General features: G+C 40.7%; 1 protein-coding gene across 1 annotated transcript in view; it reads left to right on the top strand.

Annotated features, from left to right (window-relative positions):
- The first annotated feature begins 2,540 nt into the window (after window positions 1–2,540).
- The window catches only part of GSAP (gamma-secretase activating protein), an 80,144-nt gene continuing 59,069 nt past the window's right edge, over window positions 2,541–23,615 (top strand). Inside the window, 6 exon segments of the mRNA XM_034666964.1 lie at window positions 2,541–2,765; window positions 12,944–13,020; window positions 14,110–14,166; window positions 16,544–16,613; window positions 16,917–16,970; window positions 23,041–23,129. Of these exon segments, the coding sequence (XP_034522855.1) occupies window positions 2,657–2,765; window positions 12,944–13,020; window positions 14,110–14,166; window positions 16,544–16,613; window positions 16,917–16,970; window positions 23,041–23,129 (456 nt within the window). The 5' untranslated portion in view covers window positions 2,541–2,656.

Genomic DNA, 23,615 nt, shown 5'->3' with positions numbered 1-23,615 from the left:
GAAGACGATGGTTTATTTCTAAAATCCCCAAGAAGGGGGAGTGGGTGGCTTAGTCGGTTAAGCGTCTGCCTTTGGCTCATGTCATGATCCCTGGGTCCTGGGATCAAGCCCCACATTGGACTCCCTGCTCAGCGGGGAGTCTGCTTCTCCCTTTACCCCTACCATCTGCTCGTGATCACTCTCTCTCTCTCTCAAATAAATAAAATCTTTAAAAATAAATAAAATCCCCAAGAAACAGAAATATTTCTCTACACAAAGGCCAGTTCCAGTGCTTAATGATTCTTTGAGGCAGCTTTCTTTTCTTGTGTCCAGCTTTATTGAGGTATAAATGACAAATGAATTTATGTATATTAAAGTGTACAACGTGATATGATAACATTGTGAAATGATTACCACAATCAAGTTAACAGAACCATCAATGAAGCAGCTTTTTAAATAAAGAAGATAGGACTGTCTCCAGTCCTGTGTTCTCTAGAATTCAAGGATAATCCATCAGCACTCTTCTTCTATTAACCCTTCACAAATCTTAAGCCCGTAAAGTCACCATTCACCAGTCTTTTCCTTAGCAAATGATCTCCAGAGCTCAGCCATTAATGTACTGCCTTCATGGTTTGAGCTTCATCTTTCTGCTATCTGGGTTATTATGTTCTCCATGTTCCTTTTTACTTAATTTTGAAGAGAATTATTATATAATCACGGCTTGATGGGGACTATATATATGAGGATTGTATCAGTCTTGCTCTGCAAAAATAGAGGTTAACTGTGGGAAAAAAAAAAAAAGACCCAGAAACTTACTGATTTTTAAAACAGGCAAGTAAAGACTTCATGAATAAAGCAACAAGCCTCATTTGGTATGAAACATTTGTTGTAGTAGCTCCCTATGACTTCCTCCTTTTTGTACATCAGCAATATTAGTGGCCTCAGAAAACATTTCTACTAAATCTTCATGCACTTTACAGGTGGGAGGATTTTCCTAGGTATAGGGTGGTGAGTAATGGAGGTCTACCTGAAATCATCCACTACCTCAACTGGAGAAACATGTCTCTAGGGCAAGATCAATAGTTTCCTTTACCTTTATTTAGAATCGTTTTCAAACCCTAGCAAGCCTATGAATCACCCCAGGCTCTGGCTAAAATGCGCGTTTCTGGGCCTTGCCCAGGTCTAGATAGAGTAGAGTCTAGGAATCTGCCTTGTAAAACAACTTCCCAGATGATTGCAATGTGGGCAGTTTTTAGATCCTAACTTTGAGAAACGTGATAAGGCTTTCTTTAGTCTACTACTGTATTGACTCATTCTTCAATAACTTGAGCACTTTTCAAGTGCCCCGGGTAGAAGGCAAAGGGGCAAAGGGAGGTGCCAAGACTCAAGATTCAATATTCACGTCTCCAGGCAGTATATGACTGTCGGATGAAACATACTTGCAATATCTCTCTAGGAGTTCAGGGTTGGGGGCTGGGAAAGTTGAGGTGAGCCGAAGCTGTGGGAAGGCTTTATGCAGATTGGAAGGACCTGGTGACTTTTTTTGTTCCTTCTTTTTTGTTTTCCGAAGGAGGGTGGAATCAGAAGGGTTCTGGAAGTTAGAGAAGTCTGGAGCTGAAGTTCTAGGTGCAAAGGCTGGAAAAGTCAGTTAAGGTCTAGGCACTTTATCCTAGGGCGGTGAGCTGGTCTTCTGCATAGGGACATGAGGATAGCTTTGTCTTAAGGGAGAGTAATAACCTGGCGTTGATGTTCAGGATGGATTGGATCTGGCAGTGCCAAAGGCACAACAATCATTAAACTTACTGAGGGTGCGTGCACGGGAATGGAAAGAAAGCTGAGTGGCGAGATTAAGAAAACGCTGGATTTATTCACAGGGGTGGGGATGAGAAGGTCCCCAATATGGAAGAATGAGAACACTTTCAAAAGACTAGGCACACCGGGAATCCTGAACAATTCAGCTTCGTAAAAGCCAGTTCGTAAACTCAACAATTTTCTTCATAAAAAGGGAACCTCTTGAACAGGCAGAGGACCTGTTTGTGCCAAGACTGTTAACCAGTGTCTCCGTATCTCTCAAAATAGAACCGTCTTCACACGCTGCCTGCTGCTACCTAAATACTGCTGATGAAACATTATCTCCCTGAAGCTGGGTCCAACAGGCTCAAGACGCTGCAGGCTTCCGCCCCTACGATGAACCAGAACCTTCTCAGGTGACCTAGCTAAAATACCTCTGTCTTGTCAAGTGGTTTCCAACTTCGCTGCACAGAGGAAGGACCCACAGATTAAAAAAAAGAAAAGTAAGCCTAGCGCCCACATCTAACGTACAGCATAGCTTAGAAACCATTGGTTTAGCGACGTCTCCACGGCCCTCACAGCAAATCCTTCCACTCGTCTGTCGTCCGCCGGAAGGACGCACGTGGAAGGTTTGGGGCCCAGTGGGCCTGGTCGCCGCGCCGCAGTCCCCCCTTCCCCCCCAGCCCGGCGTGCCCAGCAGGCCTGGAGGAGGCGGCGCTCCGGGCTCGGCGGGCCCGGCCGCAGCAGAACCGAAAGCGGCCGGCGCGGGGAGGCGGGGGGAGAGGAAGGAGGGGCGGGCGCCGGGGGAGAAGGGCGAGGTGGCGCGCGGAGGGCCGGGAATGCCCGCGGCGCGGGGCCCCAGCCGCCCAGTGGCTGCGTCCGGGAGATGGCTCTCCGTCTGGTCTCCGACTTTGACCTCCGGAAGGACGTGCTCCCGTGGCTGCGGTCGCAGCGGGCGGCGTCGGCGGCCGCCGGGGCCAGAGGCGGCGGCCCAGGTGCTGGAGGCGCGCGTCCGGGTGGGGGGTAGGTGGGGGCCGGCGAGGGGGTGGAGTCTGAGAAGTTCTTAGCCAGGGGGCTCCCAAGCCGGGCTGAGGTCGGTGGCATCGACCCGAGGCGGGGCCGCCTGAGGCCCCTGCCAACCTGTGAAGGTTGGCGCGGAGGGGGTGAGCTTACCCTCTTGGGAGTGCAGGCTTCGCCTCCTTCACCCCCCGCCAATGGGTGAAGGTCAGAGGGGCCGCCCGGGGCATGGTCGTGCGTGGCTGGACTAAACTGCTGCTTCTCGCGAGTCCTCCAGCTTATGGTTCGCTTGTTGCCCAGCCATTCACCTTTAACAGAAAGGCCAGGGACACTAGTGGTACCTCAGCATCACCTCGTCAGGGCAGGGCGTGGAGGAGCTGCTGGCAGGAACGCGTTCCTCCGGCCCAAGGCTGCAAGGAGTGGGACAGGGTCTTCTCTGTGCTTCATTCACATCCTATCTGCCTGGAATGGGTCATCACCCCGTAGGGGCTCTGCAGAGACTGGGGGCTCCTGAAAGTTCTTGCCTTACGAGAGAGGATGAATCATGGCCACCAAGAAAACCACCATAAAAATACCTAACCGTCGCGTCGTTTGTCTTCGCATTTGTGAGCTGTTTCTGTGTGAACAATGTCCGTGATTTAGGGGACATGCCACTTCGTACGTGCGAGAGGGCGGGGGTCTGCTCGCGGGCTTTGAGCAGTGAACTAGAGCCTGCTGTTTTCCAAAGAGGCACCAAGTCCATCGCCACCAAGCCAGAGCGCGCCACCTGTGCTGGCTCCAAGAGGGGTGTGAGACAGTGATGGTCAGGTTCGCTGTCCAGCTTCCTCAGTGTCAATGAGAATACTTACCTCCTTCACAGTTGAGGCTTTGCTTTTCATCTGTCTCAAAAATCCTTTGTTTTGGTTTTGATGAGGGAGAGAAAAATGACTTTTGAGCCTTTCCAGCATTGATCAATCAAAACTTTTAAAGAAGGGAACTCTGTGATTTCTCACATTTTTTTTTCTTTTTAAGAAGTTTGCTGTGAATAATGATCCATCCTCAAGGCTTAAATTCAGCTTCAAAGCTATCATACCCTGGATCCCACCTTGTAGGAGCTATTCACTTCAGTGTGTTCGCGCCCCTCCCCCACCTCGGTGTTTTTCCTTAAACACTGTAGACTGCTGGAGGGTGTTTTTTAGAAGGTTTATCCTCACATCTACAATTTCTCCCCCCTAACTCTGATGCAAGTTTTCTCTCCCTACCTTATATCTTCACTCTACCCTGTGGATTTAGCAGAATTATTTGTAGGGTAGCTTGTCTTGGCCTGTTGGTTATTAGTTCCAAATAAGGGGTCAATGCTTATGTAGCTCAAGGCTTGAGTTTGCTGCGGTGTCATTATTAATTAAGTTTTGCTTTCTTGGAAAAGAATTGAAGTCTCCTAAAGAGGTTTTGAAGGTTGAACTTTTTGTAAAATACAATAGGCAGCTCCACGTCTGCTTTCCACCACAAAGTAGTCCTTTCCCTGAGTCCAGTCATAGAGCTAAATGGCAGGTGTCTGCAAATGAAAAGCTAGGTGAAGTGTGAAATGCCACAGTCTTATGTTTCAGTAATGTGTGTTGTGAATGAACAGCTGTATGTGAACCAGCTATGCTTTAGCTCCCTGTGCCTTTTTCATTCATCTGTGAAGAAACATGAATTTGTGTATTGACATTCCACTAAACAACAGATGAACTTAGGTCCTCAGAAGGTAAACCTACTAGAAATACCAGCTTTTTCTAGTATTGGTTGTATTTTGTTCTTGCAGAGCACCTTGGCAAGATTATTACACTTGTTCTGCTAAGAGAATTGTTACTCCTGATGATCACCAGTAGGTGGTAACTCAAAAAAAAAAAAAAAAAAAACCCACATAGTTAATTCCTCTTCTATAATTTGTAGCACTGGCAGGGGAATCTGGGATTCTATTTTATTTCTAGCATGGCTATTACTCCACACATTTGGCAAATTATTTTCCTTTCAAAGTCTCAGCTTTTCAAATGTAAATTATAAGTAATTATACCATTGTAATGTCTCCTCTCTGCACACTTGCTATCTAGATTTGAAGCCTTAATATTTTTACATCAACAAATACAATTGAAGATTTCTTAGTGGTGCTAAGTAATACTCACTAAGTATGGCATATTCCTGGCAAAATAGCCAGTGAGCTGGACAAAGTTAACCATGGAAATTCAGTGCCTATGGGATAGTATTTTAGTCAACCAGGGGTTAAGAGTAGGATTTGGTTACTACCTATCCTCCTGGTTCTGGGTTGAACTTTTGGAAAATAATCTCTCCTGAAATAAATGGAAAAAATATTTCTTTTAAAAACTCAAACGATTATACCAAAGAATATTTTAACACATGTAACCTATAAGTAACAAGAAACAAAACCACACCCCCACCTTAAAAATAGAACAATATCAGGGGTGCCTGGGCAGCTCAGTCAGTCTAGCGTCTGACTCAGGTCATGAACTCAGGGTTGTGAAATGGAGCCTCACATTGGGCTCCACATTCAGTGCAGAGTCTCCCTGAGTTTTTTCCCTCTGCCCTCTCCCTACTTGTGCATACACATACTCCCTCACTCTCAAATTAATAAATCTTAAAAAAAATAGAATAATATCAAGACTTTTGAACACTCTTGTGTCTCCCAATCTGATCCTATTTCTCTATCCTTCATCTCTCAGTGACCATTTAAACTTTGATCTTATTTGTAGTTTTAACCTATATGTATATCTCCCTGTGCAAAATATCATTTCATTTTGCTTGTTTGTGAACTTTAAATGAAAAAAATATTATATGTATTCTTTTTGCTTTTTTTCTTCTCAATATCCACGTTGACTGCTACAGGTCATTAACTTTCACTGATGTATAGTATTTCATTCCATGAATATACAACAGTATGGTGGACATGGAGTGTACTGCTTAGATCTTCCTTTCAAGGAAGAGCTTGTCCCAAGTGTGGTGAGGGTGGTCAGAAGATAAGCTTCAGCTGTCAGCCCCTTCAGGGATTGCCTCCACAGAGGACTTTCTCACCCAGTGTCAGGACATTTTGAGTGTGGCCCACATTTACTTAGGTATTGAGGTGGGGTATCAAGGCTGTCTCAGAGTGCTTCCTAACTTTGCTTATCCTTTTTCTAGTGGTGGCATTTGGGAAGTTTCTGGGGTTTGCTATTACAGTCAATGCTTTTGCTCACTTTCTTGTGCTTGTCTTCTGGAGTGCACATGCACAAGTTTCTCTAGGATGGATGCTGAACTGGATTTGCTGAATCATAGTCTTCACTTTTCCTGGATAGTGCCAAACTGTTTTCCAAAGCAGTTGTACTTATTAACAACCGCATATGTGGTATAGAAATATTTTTGTACTCTGTATCCTCACAAGCTCTTGATATGTCCAGATATTTAATTTTTTGAACTGGAGAGTCTAAATGTTATTTCATTGGGGTCTGAGGTTTAGCATCTTTCTGTATATATCAACCTTTCAAATATTTCCCCTTTTACGAGATGTCTGTTCATCCTATCCATTTTTCTATTTTTTATATTGATTTTTAAGCGTTCTTTATTCTGAATTCTAATCCTTTGTTCATCGTATGTGTTGCAAATATTTGTTCTCACCCTGTTTTTTCCAGTTTGTAGTGGGGTGCCTTTGATAAAGGAGGGTGTTTCATTCTACTGTAGTCTAATTTATAAGTCTTTTCCTTTTTGGTTTGTGCTTTTTTGGATATTTTAAAGAAATCCTCTCCTATTTAGAAGTCAGGAAGGCATTTTTAAATTCTTAAAGTTTTGCTTTTTGCATTTTGTTTTTTAATCCATCTGGAATTTATTTTTGTATGTGATATGAAGTAGGAATCAGACAGGGGAACACAAGAGCCTTCCAAAGTCTTGATATTGTTTTGTTTTTAAGCTGGGTGGTGGGTAAATCGTTTTGCTTCGTTGTTAGGTATAAGCTTACATGTGTTAAAACATTCTTTTGTAAATTGTATTGGTTTTCTATATTAATAGTTCTCGTATCACTAACCAAGTAGCCCTACTTCTCATTGACAGCAAAGCCACTTCCGTCACATATCAAGTTTCCACATGTGTGGGTCTCCTTTCCGGGGTTCTTAATTTTGTTCCTTTTGTCAACTTAAGATGAAGACATCTTAGTAACTCTCTTTATGATAAGTCTTAAAAACTGGTGGAGTAAGCAGTCCTCGGGACCATCTCAGCTATCCTATGCCCTTTGGTCTCTCATATATACATATTTTAGAATCTGCCTATCAGATTTCACCAAAAAGTCTGTTGGAATTTTGAGTTGCATTAAATCTGTACATCAGCTTTGGGAGAATTGGAATCTTTACAATATTAAATCTTACAACTATGAACCAAGTATAATTTACTATTTGTTTAGATCCTCTTTATGACTCTTAGTAAGTCTTACACTTTCTTCCATAAACGTCCTGCACACGTTTTGCTAGCTTTATTTCTAGGTTGTTGTTATTTTATGTTGCTTCCATAAATGGCACACTTAAAAACATCACATGCTTTAGCCATTATTGATATATAGCAGTACAACAGATTTTCATGTATTAATTTTTTACCCAATGCTTAATCCCCTGTTACCATGTATCACTTTCAAGAAACTAAGAAAAAGTCTGTGATATGCAAATTTTCTAAAGTTTAAATGTCATATGTGTTTAAGACCAGAAAGAATGTAGGTTTTCTTGCCTATATTTTCTTGTCTGCTTTGATTACTCTTGGATCTATCATACACCAGATTGATTCATCTTTCAGATACTGTAATCATTCATCTTTACCAGAAAAGTGATATAATTTACCAGGTGACTGATTCAAGAGTAATGTTTTCTTGCTGCCTCCTGTATACCCTGCCCCCACCCAACCCCCACCACCCCACAGGCAGATTTTGGGGGCCAGAAGTCTGAATTTGACATATTGTTTTTATATATTGTTTCAATATTCTCTTGCTACTGTTGTTTTCACTTTTCTTTCCCCTACCTTCCTAGCCTCCTTTTCCAATTCTCATATTTCTTTGTTGCTTCTTAACTAATCACCCCATCCTTGCTTTTTTTCATTTTTCATTTTATTCAGAATATAGTTATAAATCACATAATGATGTTTACCTTATAAGTTTAGGAAATATAATATCTGGTCATGTTGAGCCAACGATTTATGTGAATTATTTGCAGAATAGACGTATCATAGATAATCATATTTTCGCACCTCCTGATTTATATATTAGGGATCAATTCAAATTTTTGTATAAGGCTCTGAGACGCCTCTCCCCCCTATTCTTCCTAGTATGGCCACTGGAAGACAAACACTTTTATCTGATTTTTGTCTCAAAGCAGTTGGGAACAAAATTTACACATTTGGCAAACATCTTCTTATAAAGTGAAATCACTTGTGTTTGGCAAAGAGCTTGAAATGGAAATGAGTATCTGACCAACCAGCTGTAATTTGACATGAGCTGTGACTTTCCATCACATTTAGTATTGAGGTACTCTCCTTTTCTGTCATAGGTTTACTTATGCAAGTATCTACATTTTTTCTTCATGAGCTCTGAGGACACTGAACTGTAAAATTAAACCATATTTCCTCATTTGAATTGCTAAACTTCCTCCTCTGGACTTTCCAGCGATGAACTACTGGGAGAAGAGTCATAATGAATAAGCAAAGAGGTTATTGAATTCTTCTTTTAAGAGGGTGTGTCTAAACCATGAGCAACTAATCCGAGGAGGAAGGGCTGACGGGTTAATAGTGTGTGGTGAGACACTGGTCTCTGGATTTCCAGCATTGCCAAATTTGTCTAATTCAAATGTCCTTGAGATGAGAACCATGTACTTAACTACAGGATTATTTTAAGACGACAGTTATTACTACTTAACAGATCCACGCAGGCATTATTTTTATTATTTATTTCAACTCTGTCTATCATGGTTACATTATAAGCTGGTCCTAATTATGCTGTCTAATGAATATTGTTTAACAGATTATACGAATATGTAGTTCAGAGGTTCTCAACCCTGGCTACGCATTAGAATCACATGGGGAATTTAAAACACACACACACACATACCCTAGAGACTGGGCTCCCCACAAGCCCAGTAAAATCAGGGTCTTTTGGGTGGGTCTTGGGCATTCATGTACTTTTGAAAGCTTCCCTAATCGTTCTAACCCAAAGCCAGAGTAGAGAACAATTGGTTTAATGGAACAAGCATATATCATTTGTTGTAAACAGTACTTGGGGATTTTTGTTCTCTTAATTGTTTAGTGTTTTGAAAATAAATGTGCTTTTGCAAGTAAATTGAATTTTCTTAGCAAGATTTCTTGTAAAAGAGTTTCTTATCTTCGCTGAAACCTTTTAAGTGTACTTTAGAGAGGTCTCTCCCAGCATCCGTATAATCTTGAAAGAAAAAAAAATACTTCTCAAAATATTGACCATTGCATTCCAGAAGTTTTGAGTCATGTGCAGGATGAAAAAAAAAAAAAAACTCCCTGAAATTCTCTTTGGATGTCTACAAAATCTACCTTAGGGGATTTTTCAGCAATCACCCATTGTCCCATTGTAAGCATGATACTGGAAACTTAGTTCATTCTGTTCACCTTTTTTCTAGGTTTGAGATTAGTCTGTGCCACTTTTTCAATATGATATTGGCCAAGTATCTGAACCTCATTGAAACTCAATTTGTTTTCTTAGTACAGTGGGCCTATAATTCCTGATACATTGTGGATGAGATAGAAAGAAGTCTGTAAATTGTTAAGTGCTATTTAGCAGTAAGCTACTGAGTCATATTATTCTCCTGAGAGACTAGGTGCGATTATCCTTATTTTTTCATTAGTGGAAAGTGTGTCTGACAGCCCAGTAAACACTGAAAAATGTATATGGCCATATTAAAACAAAAACAGCCCTTCCCTGCTCCCTTTGCTCTGCCCCTAGAAGATCCAGGCAGCTTCTTCCTATGAGGGGTGGGGAAGATGTCAGGATGATTCTTAAATTTTCTATGAAACCTGCTCTTTGTCTTTTGAAATATTTCCCACCCCCAACTCCAGTGCAAGGGTCCAGGTCACAAATTATCTTGTTTCTTATCCTGTTTTTTTCCTTTTTTTCTTTATTTTTTTTTTTTGAGAAGGAGGGGCAGAGGGAGAGAGAGAATCTTAAGCAGGTTCCACGTGAGCGCAGAGCCTGATGCAGGGGTCAGTCTCACCACCCTGAGATCATGACCTGAGCCGAAATCAAGAGTCAGTTGCTCAACTGACTGAGCCACAGACATCCTCTGTTTTTTTTTTTCTTTTTTACTCAGGAACACAAACTGAAATTTTCTCTGAGTTGTAGAATATTTTGCATACATTTTGTCTGAATATTGAAACTTGTCATAATCCACATAATATTTTAATGTCTAAACACTATTCATGTGTGGGGGAAATGAGTCAAGTTTAAGCAATTTAATTTTGAGGAAATTGGGGAAATATGCATTTCTCTCCAATTAATGATGATAATTACCAAAGTTGCACCTACTAATGTTTAAACCTTGAATTGTAGAATTGAGAGGAATATGCTAAAATTTTAGCTGAAAGGTGATGGTCAGTTAACTTACAAGTTAAATGCTTTGTGTAAAGAGTCTTTCTTTAAATCAAAATATGGCTTTCATAAAGAAAAGTACACAAATCATAAGTGCACAGCTCAGTTAATTTTCACAAAGTGAAACACACCCATGTAACTAGCACTCAGAGCAGGAAAGAGAACATTAATAGGACCACAAAGTTCCCCTTCATGGTCCTTTCCAGCAATCATTCATCTAGCATCATAGATTCATTTTGCGTGTTTTTGAAACTTGTGCATAAATTAAATCATATAGTTTATACCTTTCTTGGGAGGGGGAACGATCTGGGCTTCTTGTGCTCAGTTATTTATATGGTACATTACAGCAAGTTATTGATTATGATTGTTGTGCAATTGTCTATTGTTTGGATGTCCCACAATTTATTCACTCTTTTTGCTTGATGGATATTTTGGGTTTCCAGTTTGGGCTATTATGAATCCTAGTGCTATAGAAATTACATGTATCATTTGCTGAAATATGTGTCTATTTCCAGTATACACATATACACAATATATGTACAATTGCTGACCCATATATGTTCCACTTCAGTAGCTGCTTAAGTTTTCCAATTTACATTCCTGTCAACAGTGTATGAGAGTTTCAGTTGCTTCACATTTCTTGGCATCACATAATATTAAAACATAATAAGTTAAGAATTTGTATTATAATCATTAGGGTAACTAATCAAAGAATAGCAAAAGAACATATAACTGACAATAAGTAGGATAATGAAATAATACGATATTCAGTTAATCCAGAAGAAGGCAAGGAAAGAGTAAAACAATTGAGTCCCATAGAAAATTAATGGTAGGGGCGCCTGGGTGGCACAGCGGTTAAGCGTCTGCCTTTGGCTCAGGGCGTGATCCCGGCGTTATGGGATCGAGGCCCCACATCAGGCTCCTCTGCTATGAGCCTGCTTCTTCCTCTCCCACTCCCCCTGCTTGTGTTCCCTCTCTCGCTGGCTGTCTCTATCTCTGTTGAATAAATAAATAAAATCTTTAAAAAAAAAAAAAGAAAATTAATGGTAATATAATTGATACAAATGCCAAATATCAGTGATTAGATGTAAATGGGCTACATACTCTAAAGGATATTGCTTGTAAGAGTACATATCTTAAGTATAAGGGCACAGGAAGAGTAATAATAAAATGATAGAAAAAGTTATGTAAGTACTAACCAAAAGAAAGCTGATGTTACTATACTGATACCAGACAAAGTAAACTGAAAAGCAAAAAGAATTATTAAAGATAAAGGACATTTTACAGCAAGTAAAAGAGTTAACTAGTCCAGCTCCTTGTTAAAAGGCATATGTGATTTTTTTAGGTGCAACCATATGCAACTGCAAAAGCTTTACCTGGCAGGCCTCATGGGGGGAAAGCTGCCCTCCCCAAACCAGACTTGGTGCATAGCCAGTGCACTGCAGTTCCTGAAGGGAGTTGTAGTCAAGACTCAGGTATCCAGAGCTGCATTCTCAGCCTCTTTATCAGGAGCCATCTGCAGAGACCTTCCTTTGGTACCTCTGCTAAAACTACCTCCGTAGGAAAAGGAGAGAACCTTGAAGATAGTTTTTCTCCACTTTGACTCAGTACTTTTCCACTCTTAGCTCTTCTCTCTGTCCCTGCCCTGAGCCACGGAGTCCACAACACTGCAGGAGTCTTTAGTTGAGGGCTCCTTCAGCAGTGAGAGATTCCCCACCTCTCTGCTGATCTACCTGACCCTCCACTAGCCTGTTATTCCATGGGGGAAAATGAATTTGGAAGCTGGTGCTTTCTCTGGTGTGGACTCCTGCTTATACTATCACAGCAAGTGATAAAAGCCTTGACTATTATTTGCTTTTTTATCTTGTTGCTTTAATCGGCTACTTGGACACAAGGCAGTTCTACTGAGTTCCTGATAGGTTAACCCACCAGGAAGCAGTTCTAAATTTTTATGCCTCTGACAACATAGCTTCAAAATACATAAGGCAAAAACTAATAGATACTTAAAATTCATTGAAGTATAACATACACACAGAAAAGTATATAGGTTAAGGGTATACAGCTCAGTGAGTTATTGTCAAATGAATCTATCAGTTCATTTACCCAACACATAGCATTACCAGCACCTCAGAAGGCTCCCTTGAGATACCTCCCAATCACTAGTCCTTTCCTCTTCTCTAAGGGTCACTACTATTCTGACCTCTTACACAATAGATTAATTTGCCTATTTTTAAACTCTATATAATAGAATCATTAGTATGTGTTCTTTTTTACTTGACTTTTCACTAATATTTGTTAGATACGTTTTTAAACATTCCTGTTGGGGTGCCTGAGTGGCTCAGTTGGTTAAGCATCTGACTCTTAATTTTGGCTTGGGTCATGACCTCAGGGTCATGAGATCGAGCCCTGGTTTGGGTTCCATGCTGGGTATGGAGCCTGGTTGAGATTCTCTCTCTTTCTCCCTCTCCCCCTCTCCCCTGCTCATGCACATACTCTTTCTCTCTCTCTCTCTCAAAAAAAAAAAAAAATTCCCTGTTAAATATTAACTTGCTGTTATCATTTTAGGTGTTTTGGAAAATAATTATGAGAGCTTACGTATACTAAATGTTGAAAGAAATGGAAATATTATTTATACCTATAAGGTATGTCTATATTCTCTTTTTTTATTGTGGTAAGATATGTGTAACATAGAATTTACTATTTTAACCATTTATGTTTTTTTTAACAGAATTTTATGCTATGTCTTACTGAAGGGTAATGAATAATATTATTGGCATTTAACCTTTAATGTGACTTTTTTATTTTGTGAGATTAAATAAGGTGATTGAAATTCAGTCTTAATGGAATGTTTTCTTTTTTTTTTAAATAAAAACTGTTCACAATGTCTGACAGACTCAGTGCTCAGATTTTTTGAGTAAATGAACAGTTCCATTTTTCAGAGGAAAAAAATGCTAAGTGAAAGATGTTCAGACCTAATTATTATGTAAGGTTTTATCTTTGAAAAAATATTAAATATGATTACTCAACATTGTCTGTTTAGATTTAAGTATGCTCAGACTTTTGAGGCATTATTGTTTAATGTGTGTTTTCAATATTAAGAGTTCTAAGGAATAAAAATGTAATTTTACTGGTAACTTTACTGTAGTAGGGAAACATGAAAGTATAATTTCAGTGGCCAGCTTGCTTTGCATGGATGTATTACTGCATTTATTTATTTATTTATTTGCTCAAATGTTATTTTAAGTTGGGGCACCTGGCTGGCTCAGTCGGTGGAGCGTGATACTCTTGATCTTGGGGTTGTGAGTTTAAGCCCCATGTTGGGTGTAGAGACTACTTATATAATTAAAATGCTACAAGTGTGCTGCATTTAAAGAATTGTATGATTCAAAAAGTTTTATTTATAGGAATATCATGGACTTCTTTTAGCCACTCCCAATCTCTATCATATGTATTGTCTTGAAGAAATAAATGGAAGTACAAAAAGATTCGCTCCTTTGCTATACTCTACCACTTACTAGACGGGGTCCCCCAGAGTCACTGAGCTGTACACTTAATCCATTTTACTCTTTGAGCCCATATTACTAGCTGAAACAGGTTTGGTCCTTTTCTGACATGATACCTTTAGAGTCCTTATTGCTAATATTGATTAAATTATTGCAGGTTTAAGACTAATAACATCCTAAACTTCTTAAACAGTGATATGTAATAAATATGTGGTTAATTTTTTTAAGGATGATAAGGGAAATGTCTTCTTTGGATTATATGACTGCCGAACCAGACAAAATGAGGTAAAAATCACCATAAATCATAGATTACTCGTTAGTTATTGCTTTTAGAGTTTTTTCTTCTTTCTGCCTCCTTTTTCTAGATACAGATTCTCATTTCATTTTCTAAAAATTTAGTTTTTATTTCTTTGCCTTCCTTCTCTCTTTTACCATCTCTTGGTGCCATTATCTTTAAAAATAAATAAGTAAATAAAGTGCAAGGAGTCCTGGACCAAAACATCACCTGAAGTTTCTTAGTCCTTTGAGATTTAAGCAAAATTGGTTCAAATCAGTTAACCAATATTCTGTAGGAATGTAAGAAGTCCGATGCCTTCCTGAGATTTGTGTGCTCCCAGAAGGTTAGGATCTCATAATGACCTCTGGCTCTTCTGAGTTCCAGTTCTCCTTAACCTTCACTTCTCTTCTTTCTCAAAGATCCAGGTGTAGAACCCAGCTTCCTTTTCTTAATTTTTCCCCACACCACCCACATATAACATGGTTGATGTGACAAGTCTTATCTAATTTGTGGTGCAACTGTGAGGGAGTCATTTTATGCCTATGGAAAAACAACTTACAAATATTAAGGGACTAAGAAGTCTATAAATGTACACTGGCACAGAAGATTCTCCAAAACATACTGTTACGTGAAAAAAAAGCAAGTTGCCAGAATATCACATTTCATTTATGTTTAAAAAAACTTGCAAGAAAACATAAATATATGTTAAAAACTCATTTAAAGAGATCTGGAAGGCTACAGAGTCAATTACAAACAAGTTTCCTTTTGGAAGGGAGTTCATATGGGGTGAACGAAGCAGAGAATTTGACTTTTATTTGGTGGTGTTGGTGTGTTTTAAACACTGAGACTATGTTCATGTGTTATCTTATAATTAAAAGGGTAAAACGCTAAAAGTTAAGCGTATACATCCGTGATTCTTCTTACTTGTAAATTAGAATCTCTCAGAGCTACAGTCAAAGGAAACCAAAATGTTTCACGTGAATTCAGAGCCTCCTTATTCACTCAGAGTTCACTTTTTCTAATAAAGTATTTCGTGACTTTTCAACATTCTTCATCAACTTCTGGCCATAGGATTCTAGTGCGTTCTCAGTGCTTTTTTAAATCTGCAAGTACAATTATCTTCCTAATACTCCTGCTACATGTTGTTTCTCTTAGCCTGTTCTCTACTGAGATCTAAGACTCTTGATCTTTTCTTACCCTCTGAGGGTATTGTAAGAGAGTTTGCCTAATATAACTGCGATTGTCTTCATTTCCTCAATTTGCATATCATATCCTCCTTCTGCATGACCATTTTCACTTTCTTTAATATTTAATAAGGAAATGGAATCTTGCAACATTTCGAATGGTAAGAAAATTTTTAAAAGATTAAGTAAAAACAGGAGATTACTTTGCCAAGGCTCTGAATATGAGAGTCTTACAGGAGATGCGCTTGTGATAGTCTATTAGAAATAGTTAATGGGGGCGCCTGGGTGGCACAGCGGTTAAGCGTCTGCCTTCGGCTCAGGGCGTGGTCCCGGCGTTGTGGGATCGAGCCCCACATCAGGCTCCTCCACTGTGAGCCTGCTTCTTCCTCTCCCACTCCCCCTGCTTTTGTTCCCTCTCTCGCTGGCTGTCTCTATCTCTGTTGAAAATAAATAAATAAAATCTTAAAAAAAAAAAAAAGAAATAGTTAATGATATCATAGTGAGGTAACTTGATTAAAACTTTACTTGTCTCAATAATTATAATAGCTGACATCTGAGTGCTTATTATGGGTGGCAGACATTGTAATAAGTACTTTGTATGGATCATCTCAGTTGATCCTTCTAAGGATTTCACGAAATAGGTATTATGATTTTTATCTTACTGATGGGAGAATAGAAAGATTGAATAACTTGTCCATGGGCGCCTGGGTGGCTCAGTTGGTTAAGCATCTGCCTTTGGCCCAGGTCATGATTCCGGGGTCCTGGGATTGAGCCCCTGCTGAGCAGGGAGTCTGTTTCTCCCGCTCCCTCTGCCCCTCTGCCTGCTTGTGTTCTCTCTCTCAGATAAATAAATAAAATATTAAAAAAGAAGAAGAAGAACTTGTCCAAAGTCACACAGCCAGCAAGTGGCACAAGCAGAATTTGATCCTATGTCTAGCATGACACCAAGGTCTAGGCTCTAAATCACTAGGCCACGTTGCCTCATGGTTAAGCTTCAGTGCCAACTATGGCCTAAAATTGCAAACTTTTTTCTTAGAAAATAATCTGAAACTTCTCAATATGGATAAACTGGCTAATTGATGGTTCTTTAATAAAATGTCTTGCCACAACAATACCTATTTTAGAGCTAACTGGGAATTTGAATTCTAAAATTGTTGTTTAATGCAAAACTCCAAATTAAAAAATAATTTTGTTTTAATAGCATCTCTATACATTTGAGAAAGACTTGCACGTTGTCAGTTGCTCTGTCAACAGTGAGAGAACTTTGCTTGGTAAGTTGAATTCTTTTATTGCTACATGTTAAGAACTAAACTACATTTGTTGAGTTTGGACTTTTGCAATATTTGACTATTCTACAACAATGATTTTCTGGGAAAAGATGCTCTTGGGAGATTAATTTTGAAATAAAAATCTGTGGAGTCTACTTACAAAAATAGAATGCTTTCTGTGTTACCTTAATCATCCACTGACAGATCCTTTGAGCCCTCACTTATTTCAGGTATAAAATGGTAAACTTCAACCAGCCGCTGCATGGATCATTTGCTAATGGATTATTTTTTTTCTTTTTCCATTAGCTGCAAGTTTAGTTCATTTTACTAAAGAAGGAAGAAAGAATGAGCTTCAACCAGGTATGACATTATTTTTTTTTTGTTTAGTGCCTATTGAAAGAGGAAGATTTATTCGCTACTAAGTCAAATTTCAAGCATCTTTACATAATAGCTTTCTCTCAGAACGAAAAGGCAAAGGTCGTGTCAAGCATGAAAATGCTTTTTAAATTATTTTTTTTTCAAGTAAGCAAGAAAGTACAGAATATCATGTAACAGTGAATAGTAGAAGTATTAAAAAGGCAATTAGCACCTGCAGACAAATAAACACTGGGAACATTCTAGATCCCTATGACCAGAAGCTGGTGTAAAAAAGCCTGGGAAGGGGTTGTTAATCCTTCAAGAATATCATTTTTTTCCTTACATCTGGTGAACTGTTGACTAATACATAATACATTGTGAACAGTCCAGCAATTCTAAATAAAAACTCTCATTTGCCAAGGCCCACTTTATAGTTTATCATCTATGTGATGCTCTCTCCTTTTTTTAAACATTCCGTATCACCCAGCTGTCCAGAACTCAACAAAGGAGTGCCTGCAGTGGGTCAGGTACTCTGCACGGTGCTGGCGATAAGAGGTTATACAAGAGAGGTGTAGCAGTTGCCCTCATGGTGAGCTATAGAGACAGGTGCCGGGTGGGGGTGTGCCATGGGGCATGGTCCCATCTTCAGAGGAGGGCAGTAAGCCCAGTGGGACCAGCTTTTCAATTTACCAAGGGAAGTATGAACCTTTGTGTAAAATTTTAATTTTTAAATGTGGGCTCAAATACTTTTAAGAAATTCTACTCAGGCTTTTTTGGCCCTTATTCCTTTTAGCCCCAGAAACTCTTTATTTTGCTGGTAAACCCAATAGAACCTATATAATTTATATGATGTTTACCATCTATGCCTGATTGTCATGCAGAACAGTGATGATTATGTACATTATAAAATGTACTTAAATATACTTACTCGGGTAAGTGCCTGCCTTGGGCTTGGGTCATGATCTCAGGGTCCTGGGATTGAGTCCCACATCAGGCCCTCTGCTCAGTGGAGAGTCTGTTTCTCCCTCTCTCTCTACCCCCACTTGTGTGCGTTTTCTCTCTCTCTCACATAAATAAAATCTTTAAAAAAAAATAAAATGTATTTCAGACCAACTTTAAGTTTTTTAAATTAAATCCTATTCAGGGGGCACCTGGGTAGCTCAGTTGGTTAAGGGTTTAAGTGTCCGACTCTTGGTTTTGGCTCGGGTTGTGATCTTGGGGTCATGGGATCAAGCCCCACGTCAGGCTCCAGGCTCAGTGGGGAGTCTGCTTGAACCACCCGCCCTCGCCTCCTGCCCCTCTCTTCTGCTTTATCTCTCTCTCTCTAAAGTAAATAAATCTTTTTAAAAAGCCTATTCCAGTCTGCTTACTGAGTCTTTAAAGTTTGATGCACCTCCAGTGAGATTATCTGATTACATCTTTAAACATATTAGAATGAACATCATTAGGTGTATCCTATCGGCTTCCTAATACTTGATATCTTCTCAGTTCACCTTTTAGGCCAACTGCTGCGGTAAGAATCAGCTCTGCCCAGGCATATTTGACAGACAGCACCTTAACTCAGCTGCTTGGCCTCCTTCTTGCTTTTTGCCCAGAGCCCTTGGGAAAATATTTACTACTTGCTTGTGTGTCATCTGGAATTGTGGCTGGAAAGGATTCCCAATAGGACAAGCCATGACCAATGAGGGGCCAAGGAGCTGAAGGATAAATGCTCCCATTTCCATCCCTGAAGTGGATAATTTTGATGTGTCCTCATGCAGCTCAAGTCCCAAGATGGTCACGAATTTGATAAGGTCCCTTTTACTGGAGTATTCCTCTTCCTGCTTCATGCTCCCACTCCCTCTTGTCTTATTTTGGGTTTTCCCCCTAAGTAGAGTCTGAGGCAAGCATTTGAATGCAATTAATTTATTTGAGGGATGATCCTAGAAAGCGCTATTTAGGGGAGTGTTTAAACAGAGATCTGAAAGAAGGGAGGGAGCAAGCTCATGGCTGTGGGGAAGGCACATTTCTGACAGTGACAACAGCCAGCACAAAGGTCCTGGGGCCAGAGTGTACTTGGTGGACTCCCTAATAAGGATAGTGAGGAGGTCAATGAGGCCGAATGAAAAGGGGCAGAGCGCTGGGAAGTCAGGCCAGATGAAAACAGGGTGAAGTACAAACAGATCATGGAGACCCTACGAGGCCTTTGTTCAGTTAAGATTTCAGAAATGATGTGACCAGGGGCGCCTGGGTGGCACAGCGGTTAGGCGTCTGCCTTCGGCTCAGGGCGTGATCCCGGTGTTATGGGATCGAGCCCCACGTCAGGCTCCTCTGCTATGAGCCTGCTTCTTCCTCTCCCACTCCCCCTGCTGTGTTCCCTCTCTCGCTGGCTGTCTCTATCTCTGTCGAATAAATAAATAAAATCTTTAAAAAAAAAAAAAAGAAAGAAATGATGTGACCAGAAAGCACTGTAGACTCTATTATGGTGTTTTATCGTTTGACCAAATATTTTGGAAAGCCTTATTTTATCTGACCACGAATGACCTGATAAGCCAGTCATTATAAAATGTCGTTTGCCTGGAGGTATTGTTTAACACTCTGTTGCTTATAATGAGATTTTTCCGTTGCAAGTGAGAGAAACTGTAACATCTTTCGTCTGAACAAGATAAGGTCCTTTGGTCCACATACTTTGCAACACAGTTTTTATCCATAGTGCTTCTATTCTTGGCTGTGGCCATGGCAGATTAATATTTTGTTTAGGAAATAGTAAAACAGGTACCTGGCTGGCTCAGTCAGTAAAACATGCAGCTTCTGGGATCTCAGGGTTGTGAGTTCAAGCCCCATGTTGGGCATAGAGCTTACTAAATAAATAAATAAATAAATAAATAAATAAAAGGGAAGAAGTAAAGGACCTAGCTGCCCCTTCACCCTCCCCTGTGGAGTTGCATTTTCCTCAGGCACAGCACCTCCCCGCTGGGCAGCTATTGGGGTGGCCACTTGTGTTGGTCCCCTGCTGCCACTGAGGCTCCCGAGGCCCCCTACACCATTATAGTCAAGTGCTGCCGACGCTCCGTGGAGCTGTGGTTTGGGTCAAGAGCTCCAGTAACCAGAGCTGCTTCAGAACCAGCCCTGCTGGACTCTTCCAGCCTTGTCACTATTCACAGCATGTATCTTCACCTGCGTCAGACTAGGTTCTTTTGCCCACTCTCTACCCTCCCCATGCCATGCCTGTCCTTAAGCTTTTTTTTTTTTTAATTTTTGTTCAATTTATTTAAACTAAGAAAACAGTTCACTTGTTTCTCCCATTCTCCACCCCTACCTCTTGTAACTGCCAGTTTGTTCTCTGTATGAATGAGCACGGGGTTCTTTTTCTTTTTCCGGGAGTCCACACATAAGAGAGATGATATGGTATTTGTCTTTCTCTGATCTGACTTAGTGCAGTGCCCTCAAGATCCATCCAGGTTGTCACTTTTGCTCCTGCTGTCTCTGCTTTCTGTGATATCCACATCCTGCCTGGATCTGCCTTACCCTACGGTGATGCCCTCCCAGGCTCCACTGACATCTGGATTCTCGAACTTCTTTTTTTTTTTTTTTTTTTTAAAGATTTTATTTATTTATTCGACAGAGATAGAGACAGCCAGCTAGAGAGGGAACACAAGCAGAGGGAGTGGGAGAGGAAGAAGCAGGCTCATAGCGGAAGAACCTGATGTGGGGCTCGATCCCACAACGCCGGGATCACGCCCTGAGCCGAAGGCAGACGCTTAACCGCTGTGCCACCCAGGCGCCCCTGGATTCTCGAACTTCTTAAGACAACTTTAAGCACTTCATGAAATCATGGGATTTCATGACTGAAAGTCATTGTAGAAATGATCTGATTCTCTAGTTTTTGTTTTTTTAATAACAAGGCACTGAAGCCTAGGAATGCTTTGTCCTTTCTGAAAAGTGTCTATTAGGTTAGCAGCAGAGTGTAAATTAGAACCAATGTCTCTAGAATCCTAATCCAAAGTATGTCGTGTTACACCATAAAAACACATGGTACGTTACTGAGAGAAATTCCTGTTGGCACGATTACCCTTATCATTATGCTTATTATATTAGTTAGGTGTCCAGGCTGCGTCCCGAAAGGGAAAAATTAGTGTAGAAAGATGGTTTCTGTCCTTGAAAATCTTCCCATTTTAAAGTCAAGTGAATTTAGCTGATAGCTCTTTATCAAATTCACTGCCAAAAAGTCTAAATATGAGGTGATTCTTTACTTCTCTAAGGAGAAGATTCCCCTGCCTGTCCCATAAAAAGCTTTGTTTTTTTTTTTTCAAATTGGGATCTATAAGCTTTTAGGGGAAGACATAAAATGGCCAAATGTCAGCTTGTACTACTTAATATAGTAACTTAAATTATTAATTACTTATACACTTAATGTAAAATAACATAATAAGGAAAATCGCTTTTTTTCTCATTCTCACATTTCACAAAGTATTTCTATTTTTCTCATCAAGTATCTTTGACACCAATGTCTTTTTTTAAAAAAAGATTTTATTTATTTATTAGGGAGAGAGAGAACAAGCACGTGTGAGTGGGGAGACAAGCAGAGGGGGAGGGAGCGGATGGGTGAAAGAATCTCAAGCAGATTCCCCACTGAGTATGGAGCCCAATGCAGGGTTCAGTCTCGCTACCCTAAGATGCGGGGTTCAGTCTCGCCACCCTAAGACCGTGACCTGAGCTGAAATCAAGAGTCAGATGCTCAACCCACCGAACCACCCAGGCACTCTGACACCAATGTCTTTTTTATTCCTAGAGACTTTTTTTTTTTTTTGAGTTATCAAGCAGATTCCCAAAGCTCCTTACCTTTACCTCTGCCCCAGTTATTTGAAATATAGCCCTTTTGAATTGGTATATGATCCTGTCACTGGGATTTTTATCCTAAGCTCCAAGTACCCTTGACCAAACAGTATTTGATTTTCATTTGTTCTGTCCTTATATATCTGGGATCCCACCTAAGAACTCACTGTCTTGCTTTTTCAGTGGTCTTTAAAAGGCATCTTTACAGAGATACCCAGTGCTTGCAACTGTAAGGCCACATGGTAGGAATGGTTTTACATTTGTTGCCTTTATTTGCTGTCAGGTTAGTTTCTTAAATAGTGAAAATTGACTTTGACTCCATTCTAGGCTGCTGTGCTGTCCTGAAATTGCACGTTATTATGCAAAATACAGTCATTGAGAAAGCACCTGAGAATATTAGTCTTTGTAAGAACTCAGCTTTAAGGCAACTCCTAGTGTGAGGTTCATCTTGGGGGAGGGAACTCTTGGTCTAAATGTGGATATCTGTGGTGATCCCATTCTAGCCTGCGTCCAAGGACTTCCTCCTCATTGCTATCTTTTGTGATGTTGGCTGCAGGGTGACACTGAGGAACTCAGTGGGTCTTTTATCAGTGCAGCTCCACCACCATCCCAGAGGGAAGCCAGGAACCTGTCCTCTTCATAGGTGCTGTCAACTGGGGCGTGTGCATGCCTTAGAAATATCTTTGTATTTTTATCCACAAGTGATATTTGCCCTTGTGCTTACAGAATTGGAAGTGATAGTGAATTGAGTTGCGTTTGCTTAGACTTAGAAGCCCAGAGGGCCTGTGAGGCTGTGCTAAGAGGCTGAGAAATGAGGAGGGACTTGGTCCTCACTGCACTCTTATTGATTTCTCCTTCATGAGGTTTTCTTCATCTGTTGTGGGTTTTAAGAATTGTTAAAATAAATTTTAAGAAAATTACTTTTCCTGTTGGAATAGTTAATACAGTAGGTAACATATTACATTTTCTTTCTTTCTTTCTTTCTTTTTAAAGATTTTATTTATTCATTTGACAGAGAGTGAGACAGCCAGTGAGAGGGAACACAGGCGGGGGAGTGGGAGAGGAAGAAGCAGGCGGAGGCGCCTGATGTGGGGCTCCATCCCAGAACGCTGGGATCACGCCCTAACCGAAGGCAGATGCTTAACGACTGAGCCACCCAGGCGCCCCACATATTTATATTTTCAAAGTTCAGACTTAGCTGGAGATGATAACAAAAGACATTCAGATCTTCATTACTAAAGCCTCCTTTCCTTTGTAGGATCCAAGTGTTTAACGTTGTTGATTGAAATCCACCCTGTTAACAACGTGAAGGTTCTGAAAGCCGTGGATAGCTATATTTGGGTGCAGGTAAGCCTGTGGAGCACCAGCTGTGTTTGGGGTGCAGGTAAGCCTGTGGAGCACCAGCTGTGTTTGGGTGCAGGTAAGCCTGTGGAGCACCAGCTGTATTTGGGTGCAGGTAAGCCTGTGGAGCACTAGCTGTGTTTGGGTGGAGGTAAGCCTGTGGAGCACCAGCTGTGTTTGGGTGCGGGTAAGCCTGTGGAGCACCAGCTGTGTTTGGGTGCAGGTAAGCCTGTGGAGCACCAGTTGTGTTTGGGTGCAGGTAAGCCTGTGGAGCACCAGCTGTGTTTGGGTGCAGGTAAGCCTGTGGAGCACTAGCTGTGTTTGGGTGCAGGTAAGCCTGTGGAGCACCAGCTGTATTTGGGTGCAGGTAAGCCTGTGGAGCACCAGCTGTGTTTGGGTGGAGGTAAGCCTGTGGAGCACCAGCTGTATTTGGGTGCGGGTAAGCCTGTGGAGCACTAGCTGTATTTGGGTGCAGGTAAGCCTGTGGAGCAC

The sequence above is a fragment of the Ailuropoda melanoleuca genome, chromosome 1 (genome assembly GCF_002007445.2).
Source record: "Ailuropoda melanoleuca isolate Jingjing chromosome 1, ASM200744v2, whole genome shotgun sequence".
Taxonomy (NCBI): Eukaryota; Metazoa; Chordata; class Mammalia; order Carnivora; family Ursidae; genus Ailuropoda; species Ailuropoda melanoleuca.
The sequence above is the reverse complement of the archived record's forward strand: the minus strand, read 5'-3'. Positions and strand labels throughout refer to the sequence as shown.